Source organism: Pogona vitticeps, chromosome 2 (assembly GCF_051106095.1).
Source record: "Pogona vitticeps strain Pit_001003342236 chromosome 2, PviZW2.1, whole genome shotgun sequence".
Lineage (NCBI taxonomy): Eukaryota > Metazoa > Chordata > Lepidosauria > Squamata > Agamidae > Pogona > Pogona vitticeps.
The window spans coordinates 229848013-229868020 of NC_135784.1; the positions used below are offsets into that span (position 1 = coordinate 229848013).

The following is a 20008-nucleotide window of genomic DNA, read 5'->3' on the forward strand; positions in this document are numbered from 1 at the left end:
GAGGACAGGGCATGATGGAGCTCCCTCGTTTCGAAAGCGGCCGTACTTTGGAGGCGTCTTGAGCGCACCTTGGCAGCCGCGGGGGCGATGGGGATGTCGGTCCCTATTCGGATCGGGATGTTGACTCAGAAGTAACAAAACGGCGAGGGGAAGTGAACCAGGAGGAGCGACGTGAAAGGGGAACGAAAGCCTCCACTGGGGAGAAACGGTGGCCACAAGCTCCCGCTCTTCAGCAAGGCCTGCTTTCGGGTTTGGCAGGCGAAAGGAGGCCGGGTCGGACTCAAAGCCGGGGGAGGAGCGGATCCGGAGCTGGCCCGGCCGCGTCGAGGCGCGCCACCCGTTTCCTGCCTCCGCCCCCCGCCCCCCCCCGCGTCACAGCTGCCGCTCGTACCAGCCGCCGGGATCCGGGGTGGGGAGGCGGGGCGAGGCGGACCTGCAGCACCCGCCGCGCGGTGGCGGTCCCAAAGGACGACTCGCCGGGATCGCCGCCACCTGCCCGCTCGCCCGCCCGCCCGTGGGAGGCGCCCGGAGAGGCTGCCTTGGCTCCAGGGCCCGCCTCTCCAGAACGGTTCCCGACATGGTGCTGCCGGGGTTGCTGCTGAGGGCGGTGATCATGGGGCCCCCGGGCTCTGGAAAGGGCACCATCTCCGCCCGCATCGTCAAGCACTTCGCCCTGAAACACCTCTCGAGCGGGGATCTCCTGCGGGAGAATATGAACCAGAACACCGGTGAGGAGAGCGAGGGACGCCCCCCCCCCGGGATTGTGTGTGTATGTGGGGGGGGGCGGTCGCCGCAGGAAAAGGCGAGCGCCGGGCTCCGGGGTCGTTGGTGGTCCCTGGGAAGGAGGACTGCGCCCGGGGACGTGGCCCCTTCTCCCCCCCCCCATCTTACACAAGAGGAAGCCAAAGCCAGCAAAGCGGGGGTGGGGCTGGGGAGACGAAAACGTGGTGACACCTTAAAGACTAACTGCAATATTCTGATGCGAGCTTTGGTGGATCGAGCCCGCCTCCTGGTCTAAGGAACGGGATCGGGTGCCCCAACATTTTTGCCTTCTTCAAGTTTCGCTTTTGCTTTGTTTTGCTTCTTGTCTGACAGCCTTGCTCTGGCTCCCAGGGCGACCACTTGGGAAACTGTGCCGCTTTCCCACCGCCACCGCTCTTCGAGGTGCAGGAGGATACTGCCCTCCTCTTTCGGTGCCCCCCCCGTCGTCGGGCTGGGAGGGGCGGGGTCCGCGGGGAGCCTGGAACCCGGGCCGATGGGCGCTCGGCGGCACCTCCGCTTTCCGAGGCTGCGTGAGAGGGGCGGCCAGGGAGGGACTCTGGAAAGCTACAGAGTAACAGGATCGCTGGCTGTCGCTTCGAAGAGTTTCACTGCCTTCAAGGGAGGCGGAATAATCAGGTTTCTTTTCCAGGGGACAGGATGGAAGCATCTCCATAGGGAGCAAGCAATTACAGCTCAGCAAGAGTTGGGAGTCTTCTCTCTCTCTCTCTCTCTCTCTCTGTGTGTGTGTGTGTGTGTGTGTGTGTGTGTGCGCGCGCGCACACACACACACACACACACCGACTTCCAGGTCCTGCTGCCTCTGGGGTCCACTGAAGCGCCCAAATTGCTGCTGCTGCTTAAAAAAACTAGTGACCAGCCCTGGTGGCACGAGCGAATGGATGTTTGTGGTGCTTCTTCACCTGTGCCAGGCGGTTGTTCGCTACCTGACTAAAGAAGTTAAAGATAAAATTGTACTGGGGACTGGAGAGTACATGTAGTATAATTTTAAGAATGGCAATATCTCAGACTTGTTTTGTCGGACTGGTTTAAGAGGCATTGGAAATGCCATTAAGTTGAAAGAATCGTGTTGCTGAAAGGACAAAGGCCTTTGCCACTGAGCACTTTAAATGGCAAATAAAACACACCTTGTTCTGCACAGCTTTCTGAGATCTGAGAGCTGCTTCTCTTCTCTCCCCCATTTTTGTAAGTTGGAAACCTGATGTTGCTACCAAGCTGTTGCTGGCAGTTTGTTATAAACTGCCCCAGGGGTTGTGTGGTAGGAAAAGAGGGAGATAGCTTTCTAAGTTAGTAAAATCTGTCTCTGCTTCTGGTATCAGGCAACCAGATGCTTTTCTAGTCTAGAAGGCCACCACAGAAGTCTTCTTCGTGGCAAACAAAAGAATGTGGTTGTCGTGGGTTTTTCGGGCTCTTTGGCCTTGTTCTGAAGGTTGTTCTTCCTTTCGCCAGTCTCTGTGGCTTCTTCTGTACTTAGCTTTCTTGACTAATAAGCAGTGCTATTAGTATCCTCTCACCCTCTGTTCCCACGTGGTACATTGAATCCATGGCTCTACTAAATTCTGTTTATTTATCTAATGTAATTTTACCTTCATCTTTCTCCCCAAAAAGGACCCAAGGCCGTTTACATTATTAAAAGACATTATTAAAAGCTAAAAACAATAGTAACAGGAGTAAAGCAGAACAATCCATTTAAAGGAAAGCTTGCCGGAAGAGAGAGGCCTTTCAGAAGGACAATAGAAATGGGGCCAGCCTGGCCTCCTCTGGGAGGGAGTTTATTTATTTATTTATTTATTTATTTATTTATTTATTTATTTATTTATTTATTTATTTATTGGACTTATATACCGCCCCATAGCACTACAAGCACTCTCCGGGCAGTTTACAATTTTTAATTATACAGGCTACACATTGCCCCCCCCCCCAGCGAGCTGGGTACTCATTTTACCGACCTCGGAAGGATGGAAGGCTGAGTCAACCTTGAGCCGGCTACCTGGGATTTGAACCCCAGGTCGTGAGCACAGTTTTAGCTGCAGTACAGCGTTTTAACCACTGCGCCACGAGGCTCATGAGTTCCAACAATAGAGGAGGCTCTCTCCTGTGTCCCCACCAAACACATCTGTGAAGGTAGCAAGATCGAGAGAAAGGCTTCTGTTGATGATCTTAACACTCAAGCAGGCTCATAAAGGGTCTTTGAGACAGCTTGGGCTCTAGCTGTCTAGGTTAGAACCAATACTTATTTGTGCCCAGAAATGGATCAGCAGCTAGTTGCAGTTAGCTGTAATCCCTGTAGGCCTGGTCAGCAATCTGGCTACTGCATTTTGGATCTGCTGAAATTTCTGAACCCTTTCCTGAGGCAGCCCCACATAGAACACGTTACAGTAATTTAGCCAGGCTATAACTAAGGCAGGTGTCACAGTGGCCAGATCAGACTTTGCCAGGGAGAGGCACAGCTGAGAAGGTGTGGCCCTGTTGCCTCTCCCATGAGTTCTCACCATTGCCTATAATGCTGTTATTTTGAAGACCATACTTTGTCCACTGCTGTTCTAGGGAAGGGCATTGCACTTAACCCACAAAACTACATTTTCCCAAATGTTGCTCCTGGGTGGAACGGAAAGCACTGTGATCCTTCACAGTCTGTATTAGAAACACTGATCCATGGATTCAGTGCTTGCTTAGGAAGCCCTTCATTGGTTTGTTCTGTTCTGAATGTTTAATGCAAATGCATTTTTATGTTTTGATGATACTGTTTCTTTGCATTTTATTATGTGTATTTTCTGTTCTGTTAAATTGTATTTTAATCATGTTGTTTATATGTCTTGTAAACTGCCCAGAATGGCCTTTGGCAAGATGGGCAGGATAGATAGACAGAGAGCTTGCACGCCTTGCTGGAAGGATAACTTTCACAGTTCTCCATAGCCTGGAAAGATGTTTGGGCTATACTGCATCTTACTTCCCTTTCCCATAGCAAAGGTAAACCAGGAATTTTAAACATTTGAATCTTGGAATATGCAGATATACATAAGAAAGCTTCCAAAATTTATGTATTTGTGTGCACATGCACGTAAATTGTAGGTTACCCCAGAACCCTGGGTAACTGTAGCTCTCCAGATGGTTTTTTTTTTTTTTTGCCTACATGTCCCATCAACTCATGCCACCACATTACCTACCCATCTGCATTGCATATGATTTTGCACATGTGATCTAGCAATTGCGATCAACGTGCTGTAAAATCTATGACTGTGGAATGTGTGTAAAGGCATACGGTGTATTTTCCCCACCCCAGCTGCTCACCGTTTCATGTGGAGCCAAAATCAGAAGCACCTAGCCAGTTTAAATACACCTTTCAACGGCCACAAGTCAACACTAGTTAAACATTCACTCTCTCTGAGAAGGCCAACATTTATGACACACTGATCCCCTTTGTTGCTCCTTAGTATACTGTACGTTGGAATCTACAGGTCCTGTTAAGCAATTATGATGAACTCCTACACTTCAGAATGTATCACTACCAGCCCTGGTGCTCAAGAAACTATCCAAAGACTTTAGCTAGGCAGAAAAAGTGGTACTATTAAGAGGTTTCATGCAGGCGTATTTGGAAGCCAAGTCCTACTGAGTTTACTATGACAATTGAAAGTCAGGCTTTAAGGATGGGTGTTGAAGTCCATCCCACAGCTAAATATGAGAAAAGTCAGTTTGGTTATTGAGCAAAAGAGAAATTGGCTGCTTTATGCGGTCTTACATCTGTCTGTGCTGTACTCTAAGCACAGGAAGAAGACTATGGATGCAGAAGGCCAAGTTGAACGTAGAATGCAGAGGCAGTGGAGACTGTAGGGCCCAGGGAGTCATCTGACAGGTCTGTTGAGACTTACTCAAAGCTCACCAAAATACTTTCTTCTGATAAATGGCGGCTGTCACGTGATATCCTTGCCTCTCTCTATAAGTTTAAAGATAAACCACTTATATGTGGGACTCTATGGAGGCTTTCATATGTTTTTGTTTCCACAGAAATTGGGATACTAGCTAAGTCATATATCGATCAAGGGCGACTGATCCCTGATGACATTATGACCCAACTGATGCTAAGTGCGCTGAGAACTCTAGACCAGAACCACTTGTTGCTGGATGGTGAGTGTTCTGTTGCAACTTCATGGCCAGTCAAGAGTGGCCTCTTGACAATGTGTATTGTTCTCTTGGTTCTCTGGGACTCTTTTCTACACGAACACTGAAAGCACAATAAACTTTGCAAAGATTTGAAAATTTGAAATCAATCACCAGCAACTGTTGTTGTTGTTGTTGTTGTTGTTGTTGTTGCTGTTGTTGTTATGTGCTGTCCAATCACCTGTGACTTATGGTGACCCTATAAATGAGCTATCTCTGCAATGTCTTGTCCTCAACAGCCCTGCTCAGCTCTTGCAAACTCAAGCCTGTGGCCAACCTGGATGCTAGAAAAAACAAAAACACATGTCCTTGAGTTTCATGCAGCAACAAAGCATGATAATCCGTCTCATCCAGCATCTTCTCTTGCAGCTAAACAGCTACCAGATGGTAGCTTGTTCAGCTCCAAATAATGGAATATTGGAAACTCGCTTGTTGTTCTCCAATGCAGTTGGATTGAAGAAGCACTCTGTGACCAGTGGTGCATTCACATGGTCACCCATCAGGCTAAGCCAGGAGGTAAAAGGGTCCAAGACACATGTGGACCCTTCTACCTCCTCTTTGGCTCCTGTTCATGCTATCATGACAAAAAAAAACAATCCCATGCCCTTTTTTGGTACCCTGTGAAACTGATAAATAGACGTTATATACTTTAGTTCTTAGTGGGTTGACTCTACTTGTGGGTAGATTGACACTGGAACTCTTAGTAAGTTCAGGAAATACAAGATGAGAATACTGAACTTCACTTTAACCACAGCCCTAACTTTGGAATTCTCATAGACAAAGGAAACATTCCAATTTGCTCAATGTAGGTTTTGTTGTTGTTGTTACATCCTGGTGAATGAAGGTTGAAAACCAGTTGAATTTAAACTTATCTACCTTTTGTAACCAGTATGAGAAAACAAACAAACAAATACAGTGGTGCCTCGCAAGACAAATGCCTCGCAGGAAAAAAAACTTGCAAGACAAATGGTTTTGGCAAGGGGGTTGATGACTCGCAAGATGAATATTCCTATGGCCGTGCTTTGCAAGATGAATGTTTTTCGTTTTTTGTTCCTGCCTCATGACTGCTGATTTTTAAATGTTTTTCTATAATTTTTAAAAAGTTAAAGTTTTTGATTGAAATTTTTGAAATCATCTGCACAATATGTATGACTTTAAAGAGCATTTAGTAAACCCCCTGTAAACCAAATTTGACTTTGTTCTGACGTTTTTGCCTATAGGAAGGCATTAATTAGATTTCAATGCATTCCTGTGGGAAGACGCGTTTTGCAAGACAATTTTTTGGCAAGACAACATTAACCACGGAACGAATGAATTCTAAATGAATGCTGTTTTAAAGACAGGGAAAGAAAGAACATTTATTTCTTTGTCATGAAGCAGAGAATTGACTTCAGAAGCTAAGTAGGGTCAGAGCTGGTTAGTACTTGGATGGGAGGCTGCCATGGAGTAACAGGAATCTCCAGAGAGCCAGGAGAGAAGCCTGCCTGAAACCTCAGACAGTCAATGCTAGTCAGAGCTGACAATACAGTACTGTGGTAAATTAACTAATTTTCTGATTTGGTATAAGATAGCTTCCTACGTTCCTATAACTTAACCGTGTCTCTTTTCTGACCGTCTTTTTCTTTAGTGATATGTGGCCAAGGAGGACAGATAGAATGGAACATGGAACTGTGATTCAGAAAAGCAAAAGCTATGCTCCTGAAGGGAGAGAAGCCATTTTAAAGTGTCTTTGTCAAGCCTGACAATCTTTGTCAGGAATGTATACAGTAGTGCCTCGCATAGCGAGGTTAATCCGTTCCGGATTAACCTTCGCTATAGCGAAACATCGCTAAACGGAATAAAAAAAGCCATAGAAACGCATTGAACTTCGTTCCTATGGCTTGAAAACTCACCATTAAGCGAGGTTCTGCCATAGCGCTGCCATTTTCGCGCCCTTGGTAAGCGAGGGCAGGGCGCGAAAATGCGGCGCGGACCTTCCGGCGGCCATTTTGGAACCGCCGATCAGCTGTTCTCCCCCGCTTCGTTATGCGATATTCGCTAAGCGAATCGCTTAGCGAATATCGCAAAGCGAAAAATCGCCATAGGGGCCATCGCTGAGCGAATGCTCCAGCGATGGCCCAGAGCGCCTCATTAAGCGATTTCATCGCTCAGCGAGGTGCTCGTTAAGTGAGGCACCACTGTATAAGCAAAGAGGTTGTAGGTTAAACAGCTTCCAGGAACTGGCAACATTTGCTGGACGTGATGTGAGACAGGGAGGCCTGTTACAAACATCAGAATGGAGATTAAATCTGAACCTTGAGTGTCTGCATGAGAAACCTTTGTGCTAGCCCTTCGGTCTTGTCATTCCCTAGAGTGCAATATTCACTTTTGTTTAGTGTGAAGATTATGGAAAAGCCTGGGAACAGGAAAACTGCTGCAGTGAAGCTCCCTGCATGGTCTTTGCTGCTATTCAAAAGTCTGCTGTTTTCTTGCTTTCCTTCCTTCCTTGCCACAGTGACAATTATTTAAAGGAATAGTGTTAGTGATCATTGTCACTGACATTGTAATCAAATAATAAATAAAATTACTATCATCTTAAATCATTGCTAGGGTTATTATCTGCTATTACTTAATTTAAAACTAAGTATAGCTGTGGACTGCTATAGTTAAACAATTATGAGTCATAATTTCATTTCAGCTGGGAAGTAGTACAGTATAGGCCAAACACAGGGTGAACGGAATATCTGATTTGTGGGCCAGTTATTCAGTGCAATGGTGGTGGTTACCATTCTCCTACATTCTGGCATGTTCCCCATCATTGCCTTGAATACATGGGAAAGATGGAATCTGTAGGGAAGCAACAGACCGTTCTCCTCAACATTTCCAGCTGATTCTGGAATCATAAGTATAGGTTATAAATGAATTTTGCCTCCTATCTAGAGGACAAAGGCCTAACAACAAACCAGACATTTTGATTAGAATCCTGTTGGAGTTGTGCATCATAAACTGAAAATTGCACAAGAAGTATGACTAGGTTGTACAAACATATATCCTAAAGTATATACAAATATAAGCTGTTCCTGAGTCACAAGTGGAGATGAGACAGTCAAATAGTACAGAGAAGGCAGAAAACTCCCCCTCCCCCAACAGGGCCAGTGTGGGCTCTATGTGTAAAATCCCTTCTCGGCTCTTTGGAGGCAACAGGATGAATTTTCACTGTCAGATTAAATGGAGATAGGGAATTATTTTTGTAGGAAGAAACATTCAACCCAGTGAAGCTCCCATCTGAAGTCTAAACACAAACTGAAGGCAGATCCAGAGGAGTATATAGCTTGCTAATTGGATTGCTTTTGGTGCTGTTGCTCCAAATCAAATTGCAGCACCTACATGTATTTTTACTTAAGAGAGATCCCTTTTTCAAGTTGTCTCACTCCTTTTTTTGCAGAATGGTAGGGCTACAGGGATTTTTGGCACAATTTGGAGCACTCCTACTTAGCTCATTTTGTAGCCCATGTAGATGGTTAATTTGCACACCAATAGAGCTGTGGGCGGTATTATCTGAGATGACAACCTTATGATGAATTTGGTGGGTTGTGGCACTGAAAGGTGATGGAGAACCCTCCCTCTTCTATTTTCATCCACTCAATCACTTTAAAGTTTATTTTATATTTTCCTATTGATGCAGCGCTATTCTAGATAAACAAGACACATTGGCAGTGTTACCTGTACTATGCTACATAAATACATAGCTGTTTCATTATATCACTTCATTTAACAACAAAAAAGGAAAAGTCTCCACAACCTGCTGAATAATGGCCATGGGAAAAGTTGGGACAGGAGGCAGGAAGGGGAGTGTCATTAACTAGAAGGAGGACAAATGGAAGCTATCCAAAGAGCTATCTGGACCTTTCTCACAGGAGAAGAAACATTGATCAATGTAAATGGAAAGATGGATCATGTGCGAGATAAAATAGATTGTTTTAAAGATAAGAACCTTTTAAGCATGAACCAGACCACTCCAGCTTCCCTCATCTGCACTCTGAATTGAGCACTCCATCTAATGGGCCTGCTATTGAGTCATTTCCTTGTCATGAACAGTGTACTGAAATGTATGAGGCCACATCTGCAACTGGAAGCAGCAGTCAGATCTGTGACTTCAGTGACACTTCAGCTGAGAGCTACTTGCAAAGACTCTCATAGCTGAACCGTGACAGGCATTGCTTTCCATGTTGATAGAGGGCAATAACTGTTGTAAAAATGCTGCTGTCTCATATCAGTGCTTTGAAAGTGCACCTGAATGGAAGGAAGAATTTAAGTGAGAGTTAAAAGGGATGAGCACAGGGAACAGAATTAGAAAAAAAATCAACAAAAGAGGGAATGACAGGTTTACCTCTGATTAGCATACAATAGTTTAGTCAAAGATTCTCAAAAGAAGAACAAAAAGAACTAGTACATCCACTGAAGCTGTCAAGCAAGGAGAGACGGTAGTCCCAGGATGTAAAATGGGTATCAATACTTTATTCAAAGATAAGCCCAAGGCGATTTGGCTATTGCAGCTTTAGCCTTCTTCAGGAGCTATAATATAATAAATAAAACAGAAAGAGCACATATATGAGCTAACTCATTTGACTGGGACAACATATAAGATATTTTAAAAAACTTTTTGTGCTAGCATTAATACATTAATATAATTGTCATAGTTTACTTTTAAGTATTAAAAGTGATTTACATGAAGAATAGCTATTATTTATAAGGAAACATAAGAAATCAGCTTACATACCGCTGATATTAAGCTTATGTAGAATCTGTCTCTGAGGATATTTTTGTGGACAATCTCTCACTCCTTTTTGGATCAGTGGTGCCGTGGGGGCAGAAAAAGAACAGTTGATAAACAAAATACTACACAGCTGTGTACAAGGTCAAACTAGCATGTTAGCCTTCCTTGGCTAATTACCCTTCGAAAAAGTATCTGAGGGAAATAATATGAAACTACAACAAGGGAATGTAGTCTATCTCTTCATTGAGACCAGAAGGATATAAAGAATTTCACCTTAAAATCCAGTCTATTTCTTTTTTAAAAAGAGCCTTTTCATGATGTGTGGGGACAACTTCTAGGATCCAGAATTTTAGATCTCTTTCTGAATGGTTATGCTGAATAAAATGACTCACAAGGGGAGTTCCCATTTTTTTTTTGTTTCTGATATTGCTTAGGTGTTCCCCTATACAGATTTTAAGGGGTCTAGATGTTTTTCCCACATACAGTTTGTTGTAAATACACCTGATAGCATAAATTACCCCTTTAGTATTGCAGTTCATGAATTTGGTTAAGGTATATCTTTTGCCCTACTGAATATCTGTAAACTCTGTCATCCTACTGGTGTTTTTACAGTAGAAACAATGCCCACATGGATGGTGTCCTGTTGGTAGAGGTGACTTTCCAGATATAACCTGGTTTTTCTTCATGGTCTCTGTGAATGCACACTAATGGGTTAAGTCTGACCTGCGTCATGTCTGTCTTTCTCTTGGAGCAGCAGAGGCATTGGGGAACTGAGGTAATTGCTAGGACGGGCGGACCATGTGGGCTGTGGGGGGGGGGCGATCCTAGTGAACTTTTTAGGTCTAGACTATTCCGAGACCTCTGTGCAGGTGCAGACTTAACCCATTAGTGTGAATTCACAGATGATCACTTGAAGAACCAGAGTTACAGGTAAGTAACCTCTCTTTTTTTGTTGTTTCTCTTTAAATTCACTGCTAACCAAAATGTCAGCAAGATCTTTTGAAAGAGATTTGTGGTTTCTGTAAACAACTTTGTATATTGTTCAAGATATGCCAATGGGTTTTGATACAGTTTTGTATTTTATCAGTGGCATGGTTGTATGTGAGGACGCAATTAATACGATTCCCTCAATTTCTATTTTGTTTATGAAGATCATTCCTTCTGGTCTGGATAGCTTTAGTAAAGTATTTGTTAATAACATGTTCTGGGTAGCCTTTTGCTGACAATGTTTTTTTTTTTAATTGATGAGATTTTTGTATGAAATCTTCTCTCTTGGTACAATTCCTTTTGATTCTAAGGAATTCCCCATGTGGAAGGTTGTATCTTAAAGGTCTAGGATGAGAACTGTCAAATCTTAAATAAGAATTGCAATCTGCGGTTTTTTTTTAAAAAGGGTGGTGTATAATTTGCCTGCCTCTTTTTTATTATCAGGTCCAGAAAATGAATTTCTGTCTCATGATATTCCAGGTCAAACTGGATGTTGTTGTCCAAAGAATTCGCCCATATAAGAAATTGTAATATCAAATTCTCTTGTCCCATCCAAATTATAAAAATATCATCAATATACCTGAATCATTTTAGGTAACATTTTTTTCAAATGATTCCATGTAAAGATTGGCTATTTCTGGATTTCTATTTTACTTGCCAATAAAATTTATTTTCAAATTTAAAATAATTCTCAAAAGCCATTCTCATTTCATTGTCTGCAATAGAGATCTGAAAAAAAAGGAAAGTAAAACAAATAAATTCTCATGAAAGGACGGATGGCTATAGCATTCCATCAGTATCAGTATGTTTGTAGCAAAAATGCAGCTGCTTCTTTATGGGAGGGTAGACAAGATACTGTCTGCAGCTCTGGGGGGGGGGGAATTAAAGTATGGCTTTCTGTATTATTCTGCCTGCTATAGCAGCAAATGGGATCCAACACCCCCCCCCCCTTTTGAACCATGGAATTCCATGGCAAGCCTTGCATCTTGTTTTGAAGCCAGTTACTGGTCTGGGGAAAGTTTCAGCTTCAAGACAAAGTCACACTCCCCTTGTGCTTAGTTTTACAGGAGATGTTCTTGCTTTAAAAGTATCTCTTCCCCAGTGGCAGCAAGGCCATGATGGTGATGGGGTGCAGACTTCCATAGATTGGGGCGTGTATGGCAACAGAGGCCACCAGCTCCCAGAAGCTGTTCAACTTTGCTTGTCAAGAATGAAAGTTACTCACCCAGTAGGTTCCTCATCTTCTTCAGGAAAAGTGTGTGTGGGGTGGGGAAGGATACAGATAGGGAAAAGACATAGAAAGTGACATAGCAGTGATCAACAGAGAGTGGACAAATATATGTGATCTCTTGAGAGCTCTCCTCTCTTGAAGGGAGACCAAAGGAGACTGAGATGTGATGGGCTTTATACAAAGGCTGTACACCTAAGGCGATTGTGAGGTGTACTGGGTAGTATTGTGAGGTTGGGAAGGCCAAGGTGATGGGGATAGGTTGCTTGCTTTCAGTTTGATAGATTGTATTTGCTAATGGGTTTCTAGGGGGCTTGATGACTCTTGAGGAAGACTTTGCCAACCTGCCAGCCTCTAGGCATGGAGAACAACATATCACATAGCCACCAGTCAGTGCACTGGTGGTGGCTGGGGACAATGTGTATTTTAGTCTGGTACTTCTGGAGACATCCGGGTCAGCGAAGGGCACTTTAAGGCACTGGTGTTTTGGACTACGTAAGAGCATTAATAGCCAAGTTTGCTAGTTTGAACTGAACCTGGTATCAAATAGTTGCCTAGTAACTATGTAAGAACAAGATGAACATGTGCATGTTTGGACGGATGTTCTGATCAGCTTCTTTTTGAAGCCAGGGCTGGTTGATGTCTATCTAACCTAAAGCAGCACTTCATTGTGTTTGGAGAGTAGCCTGCTACTTTGCCTTGGGAACACAGAAGTACAGAATTGGACACTGCCACAGTGCTGCACAGTCCAATGCCATGGTACAAAGCAACGCAACCCTCCCCATCAGCTCCCCTTAAGTGAAGGTATCTGATCTGACCGTACATACACTCACTGCACGTCTGGAAAAGAGGCACACTGCTGACCTGTTCTGGCGGAGCAGAGGTCCTCAGATGGCTCAGATAAGCAGGCTGGTCTGTATCCTGTAGCAGCATTGGGACAGGGTTCCATATCCTCTCTCGACTGACTTTTACTTTTTTCCCCACAGGCTTTCCCAGAACTGTTCCACAGGCAGAGGCTCTGGATAAAGTGTGCCCAATAGACACTGTGATTGACTTAGATGTGCCTTTTGAAACTATCAGACAACGGCTAACTGCACGCTGGATCCATCCTGCCAGTGGCAGGGTCTACAACCTTGAGTTCAATCCCCCCAAAGTCCCTGTAAGCAATGCCCATCTCTGGGGTAGTCATGTGGAAACAATTATCCTTACTTCTTTCTCCCGTTTATTCCTTAGTTCATGTACTAAATATCTGAGTTACTTCCAAATACTGAGACAAGAAAAAGAATTTTCTGGAGATGGTTCTTGTGGGTTTTGCCGGCTGTTTGGCCATGTTCTTAAAGTTTTCTGGAGACATCATTTCTCCTCTGAAAAACAGAACATTATGGCTGCTATTGCAGAAAGTAACTAATTACACTAAATCCCCCCCACAATCTGCTGAGGATTGGTTCCAAGCCCTCAGCGGATACCGAAAACCATGGATAATAGTGAACACCACACACACACAGACATACACACAGACACACACACACACACACACACACACACCCCTTGGGGGGGCAGAAAATATTTTCACATGGTTGTTGTGGGTTTTCCGGGCTGTTTGGCAATATTTTTAAGGTTTTAATTTGTAACGTTTTGCCAGTCTCTGTGGCCGGCATCTTCAGAGGACAGGAGTCAGAACTCTGTCTGTGCTCTAGCGCAGTTTGTTGGATATCCATCAAGTATCCATAGCATGTTCTTTAGCTCCCTCTAGTGCCCATCTCTGGTATTACATGTGAAAATATTCTGATTTTTTTATTTTAATATTTTTAGATGGTGGATAAGTGAAAACGCAGCTGCTGATCATATGGATATGGGGGCCCTACTGTAATTAGTAACTTTTTGCAATAGCAGCCATAAATGATGTTCTGTTTTTCAGAGAAGAAATGTGATATCCAAAAAACCCTTTTTCTTGCAGGAGATTTCCATATCACTCATTGAAGGTCTCTGCCTCCTCCACTGAGAACAGATCCGTGTTTTCCTACTTCTTTCCTTCTTGCTGCCCCCTTTTTTCTTTAAATTGAAACCCAAGCCACGCAGTTCCTACACTAAGGTAAAAGCTATTGGGAAAGCTTCCTGAAGACACGAATGACAGCAGACCCAAGAGACCTTAAGATCTAGGTAAAGGTAAAGGTTCCCCTTGACAATTTTTGTCCAGTCGTGTCCGACTCTAGGGGGCGGCACTCATCCCGCTCTTCAAGCCATAGAGCCAGTGTTTGTCTGAAGACAATCCTTCCGTGGTCACATGGCCAGTGTGATTTAGACACGGACGCTGTTTACCTTCCCACCGAGGTGGTACCTGTTTATCTACTCGCATTTGCATGCTTTCGAACCGCTAGGTTGGCGGGAGCTGGGACAAGCGATGGGCGCTCACTCCGTCACGTGGATTCGAACTTACGACTGCTGGTCTTCTGACCCTGCAGCACAGGCTTCTGCGGTTTAGCCTACAGCGCCACCACGTCTGGCTCTATATAGTGTGCAGAAGAAGGCATTCTGTGCTAGAGCAGTGCACATGATATCTGTAAGATGCATACCTCTCAAGATGGTATAGATGTAGACTCCTCCCAGGAGCATCACAAAGCCCCGTGAAATGCTTTTATTTTGTTGGGAGAACTGTGCAGCTTGGGCTGGAGTTTAAAACAAAGGGGAAAATGTTTGCATCTCAAGAACAATTTAAAAAGGAGGGAAATGCAGGTCATTTCTCAGCAGGGGGGTGGCTGAAGGACCTTCTGTGTCCTAGAGGGGAGGGCTCTTGTTTGGGAATGCTTTTCAATATCTTTAAATAAAAAAATGGCAGAAATGAGTGGAATGGTATCATGTTATTAATGAGCAGCAGAGTAAGGTATGTTTGCTGATGGAATAACAGGAACGATAACTATCTGCTGTTTACTCAAACTAGTGAGTAACAAGCACAAATTTCTTTTGAAAAGTAACATTTTGAGCTCTGCCAGTAATAGCCAGGAATGTGAAGTGACACTGAAATCTATTGCTGCCCGTTCATTTTGCTTTAGATTTTGATGTTTTTCATGCAAATAAAAAGTAAGAATAATTTCCTTGTTAGCCTTCTGTACAATGGATATTCCAGGAGAATGTAAAATTCATGTTACTCTGTGGATAGCGCTACAAAAGTGCCAACTGTTGGCAGTTATAGGCAGCCCGAAATGGAGGGCCCAGGATGAATTAGCTGGCTCTTAATTGTTCAGATGATTCCTTGGGCTACAATTTTATTGTTATGCATTCCGTGTCCTTCCATTATTAGATATTAGAGTAGATTGTGGCTAACTGTAAGAAAACTGACTATTAAATATGAAGATATTCCTTACTTTATGATGTATTGACTTCTGGTTTAGAAACACAAATGGACGAAATGGAGAAAGGAGGACTTTAAAACGGGATGTCCAGATTGCGTAATTTACAGCTCAGTTTGGAAGACAAATGAGTCAACAGTGCCTTTCATAGAAGCAATGGACAGTGAAATAGTAGTAAAGGAAGAATCCTCCAGGGTGATGGCTAGCTGTAGACCCACCACCTCCTTGCTGGATCTTTGCCCAGAGTGGCTGATCAGAGCCATGAAGGGGGCTATGATGGATTGCGTTGTGAACATTATCAATTGATAATTGATAAACCATCGCCAGAACCATCATCAAGTGCCCCCAGTTAGCGTTGGACAACCTTAACAATTTCTGTCCAATCGCTAACATACTATTCCTAGCCAAGGTGATCAAGAAGGTGGTGGCCAATCAACTGTAGTCATACCTGGAGGAGCAGGATTGCCTTGACCCATTCCAGTCTGGATTCAGGCTGCGACGGTACTGAGATGACATTGGTCGCGCTGCGGGATGACCTTTTAAGGGGGGCAGATGCACCCTGTTGGTACTCCTAGATAGGCTCTCTGAGGTTGGGATTAAGGGCTTAGTGTGTATTGAGCTGGCTACAATCCTTCCTCAAGGACTGTGTCCGGAGAGTTCAGCTAGGGGAGGTGGTGTTGTCACCTTGGACCCTTTGGTGTGGGGTTCCTCAGGGGTCAGCACTATTCCCAATGCTGTTTAATATCTTTGTTAAGCCATTGGGGGAGGTCACCAGGAATTTTGGAGTAAGGTGCCATCAGTATGCTAATGACATGCAACCCTATCTCTCCATTACCACCTCTGCAGTGGGTGCCGTCCAGACACTGGAGTGTTGCCTGGTTGCAGTACTGGAATAGACCAGGGCTAACAGGCTCAAACTGAACCTGGACAAAACAGAGATTCTGCTTCTGGGGCAGACCTCTGATAGTTTATGAGGGATGGTCCTCCCCTCCAGTTTAGGGACCAAGTGGGCGTTCTTCTGGACCCAGCTTTTTCTTGGGAGTCCCAGATTGCAACCTTGTCCAGATCAGTCTTTAACCAGCTTAGGCTAATCACCCAGCATTGCCCCTACCTAGATGAGAACTCCCTCAGGACATAGGTGCAGGCCCTGGTCATTTCCCAGATTGACTACTGCAATGACCTCTACATGGGTCTCCCCTTGAACCTGATCTGGAGACTTCAGCGGGTCTAGGTACAGCCTTCTTTGCAGTGGCTCCAGCTTTATGGAACCAGCTTCCAGAGGAGTTCTGCCTAGTCCCCTCCCTGTGAACTTTTAGGAAGCAATTGAAGACATTGCTTTTCAAGGAGGCTTTCCACACTGACCCCAGCTGACTACCTTCTCCCCTCCCTTCTTTCTTTCCCTTCCTCTTTTTCCCTCCTCTCTTTTCTTCCATCTGCTCTGGGATTAATCGGTACCATCTTTTTTTTTTAAGGGTTATTGCCATTTGTTTTGATCTCTCTATTTTTATTTTTGTTTTCTATTTTACGAGTTACAACCCACCCAGAGTAGTGCTGTGACACTAATAGGAGTGGGGAAAAATTGAATGGATGAATGAATTACAGGATGCTTGTGCCTTCCATACTCAGGGCCTTGATGATAACACAGGAGAGCCTCTGGTTCAACGTGATGATGACAAGCCTGAAACTGTTATGAAGAGGCTGAAATCGTATGAAGCGGAAACCAAACCTGTCCTTGAATATTACCGGTAAGTGCCTTAAGAGTGGTCGCATAGACCAGATGGGCGGGGTACAAATCAAATCAAATCAAATCAAATCAAATCAAATCAATCAATCGATCAATCAATCAATATTATTTTGTGTTGGACACATTTCAGAATGCAGCATGATCTCTAACCCTTTTCTCTTTAAAATCCTCAGACAAACTTAGAACTGCTTTATGTATTGTACAGAAGCAGTGATGTAGAAACAGGAGTGATTTTACTTCCACCCCACTCTTTATGTGGTTTGTGCAAAGGGGGCCATGTAGACTCTGCCCCTGAATGAAGTTCAAAAGAGTGAGGAGGAAGCTCTTGTTGCAGTGGGAGAATTTTTGTACAAGCTACTAAACTTGGGTGGCTATGTATTACTGTTCTCATTATCAGTTGCTGGGGAATGTGAGTGGACAGGTGTTACTGCTCTCATGTGCTCCTTCTGGCGTCTCCTTATCTGGTTGGCTGATGTGGATAGAGAATGTTGTACTACATAGAAGTTTGTTTTGTTCATCACTACAGCTCTTCTGATTTATGCCATTAGTAATATAGGTGAAGCTGAGAATGATTTGTTTGAGGTCACATGGGCATGTTTCATGTCTGAGCATTTATTTTAAACCCTGACCACTCACATTGGTGAGCTAAGAGCTCTGTAATGAGATGAGGTGCTGAGCTCCACTCAGACTCTTGCTGACAACTTGCAAGTTCTTGTGTGCTAATCTCGTTCATGACCTCCTTGCTTTCCAAATGGCCGTCATCCTTCAAAGTAGAGTCGTTGTGTTAAATTGTTGTCCTACTTGTTGCTTTTTAATGGAAAAAGGTCTCTTAGGGAGAGTGGCATAAATCTTGAAGAATTCCTGTCAAAATGCATCCAAGTACAGTATGTCTTTTAAAATGCACCAACAAGGGAGCTTTATTCCTATTTGTTACATTATTTCAAAATGTAATTTCAATGCACCCTAGTTACCAAAAGTAAACCATTTGTTATAATTACATTACTAAACAGACTATTTATTTAGATTTATTTATTTACAGTACATACTATTTCCTATAGCGAGTCATGCAGTGGTCCTATGTAGGATTGTGATTTTATTACACCTTGCTTTCCTGGTGAGGAGGAAAGCAATGTATAAGCACTTTTAATAAACAATGGCTTGAAATCATGTTTCACAACTTATGCTGCATAAACCTGAAGATGTCATTAGCAACTGTGATATATATAGGAAATTAAAAATTTCCAGGTTTCCCCTCACAGAAGTTCCAAGGCTCCCTCATTTATTTATTTATTTAAATTGTTTTTACCCTGCCTTTCTCCTTAAAAAGCCCCCCTTAAAATTTTTTCCCCTGCCATTGAGTTTCTATGGCAGGCTACAGCGGTTCATTTTTCTGAAATCAGAAGTGATGCTCTGGTCACTTTCGATTTCTACAAATCCTTATTGTGGAATTGGTATCAGTTGCAGGGGCTGTGTGTGGGATAATCAAATGGAGAACGCTTCTGAGGGGGCAGAATTCTCTATTCTGAACGAACACCATTTATATTTCTGGTGATGGGAGAATTCTCCTTCACACAAAAGCTTCTTTCCAGCCACAATGAGGCTATGGGCTGCACAGTTCCTACCTCTGCTGCAGTTCTACCAAGAGGTAAGGAACTTGAAAGAGCAGGTGAGACTAATGTATTTCTTCTCTCTTCTATAGCCATAAAGCGGTGCTTCATACTTTCTCTGGAACAGAGACCAACAAAATCTGGCCACACGTTCATAATTTCCTTCAAACCAAGCTGCCTGAAATCAGTCAGAATGGAGCCACTACGCACAACTGAAGCAAGAGCCGTTACTCTCCTGAGAAGTAAAAGCTAATGGCATATAGCCAAGCTTCCAGAAATAGATGTTCTTGTCTGTACTAGAATAATGGTGATCTGGGAATGGGGAATTAGAAAATAATGTGCCATACTGATGAATAGCCAAGAGAAACCTCTGCAATGATCACATTTCAATTCTGTGTCATCACCTAGTTTTCCTGTCCTCTTGTAGTTTAATGGTGAAGTGCTATTTTTATATTAGATGTACTGGATTTTGTAAAATTAATTTAATATTAAGCTGATTTTTAATAAAGTACAACACAGATCTATGCATTTTGTTAAAAGGCAGTAGTTTGAAAGGCCGATGCAGTACTGAAGATCTTTACAGCAACTTACCAAACTTTGCACTGAAAACTCTTACGGCTCCCATCAGTTTTCAGGGCAATGATTTCCATAACTGAGAGGGAGCTACTCTAGGTGTTGCCCTGTTGGACTCCATAGATGAACTGATGTAGTTGGACTCCAGGACTTCCTAGCCTGGCCTATGGTGAGGGACGATGTTAGTAATCAACATCTGGAGAACTACAGGACTCCTATTTCCTTCTAGTAAGACAGAACCTAAAGGAGCTTCAGTACCTTCAAGAAAGGGGCAGGACTGGAACATGCCCTTTTAGCAGTTGCAAAGGGTCAAAGGGTTTTTTTGTTTATGGATGTCCATTTAGGTTCCCAGAGCTCAGGCTTGCTAATTCAGCTGAATGTCAATGCTAATGCAAGACCTTCCACAGTAACTTTTCTGTTCAATGAGGTTAGTCAGGGATGGGCAATATGTGGGATACCCAGTGTGGTATAGTGGATAGAGTGGACTAAGACTCAGAAGATGGACTAGGACTCAGAAGGTGGACTAGGACTTAGAAGGGTTTGAATGTCCACCCAGGCATTTACCTTGAGAGCCCTATTAGAGTTGCTGTAAGTTGGTTCCAACTTGAAGGCAACAGGCAAAATGTGCCCAGTATTCTTGTGTGTTGTCAGTGGCATCTTTTCTCCCTCAAATTTTTAGGGCTTAGGAAGTTTGTGCCTTTTGGGGGGGCATGAGGGCACAATTTGTTTTGAGAAGTAGCTTTTTCAGTACCCTCTCCCATACTTTTGTTTGCACAAGAGTGCCCTCAGAGAGCCATGGAGGGGTGAGTGGAGGCCCACATCTCTGGA

The 20008-nt window shown here is 43.7% G+C and overlaps 1 protein-coding gene and 1 long non-coding RNA gene across 2 annotated transcripts; one reads left to right on the forward strand and one right to left on the reverse strand.

The window, feature by feature from the left end:
- The first annotated feature begins 407 nt into the window (after positions 1-407).
- On the forward strand, positions 408-19131 carry AK3 (adenylate kinase 3). The gene is made up of 5 exons (XM_072992147.2): positions 408-728; positions 4786-4905; positions 12896-13068; positions 16883-17001; positions 18700-19131. The coding sequence occupies exons 1-5, from the start codon at positions 578-580 to the stop codon at positions 18821-18823; spliced, it is 687 nt and encodes a 228-aa protein (XP_072848248.2). The 5' UTR covers positions 408-577; the 3' UTR covers positions 18824-19131.
- Positions 9416-9780, reverse strand: LOC140704851 (uncharacterized). Its single transcript, XR_012084313.2, has 2 exons — positions 9698-9780; positions 9416-9492 (listed from the first exon to the last, which is right to left on the reverse strand). It is a non-coding gene; the product is annotated as an uncharacterized LOC140704851 (long non-coding RNA).
- Positions 19132-20008: the final 877 nt, after the last annotated feature.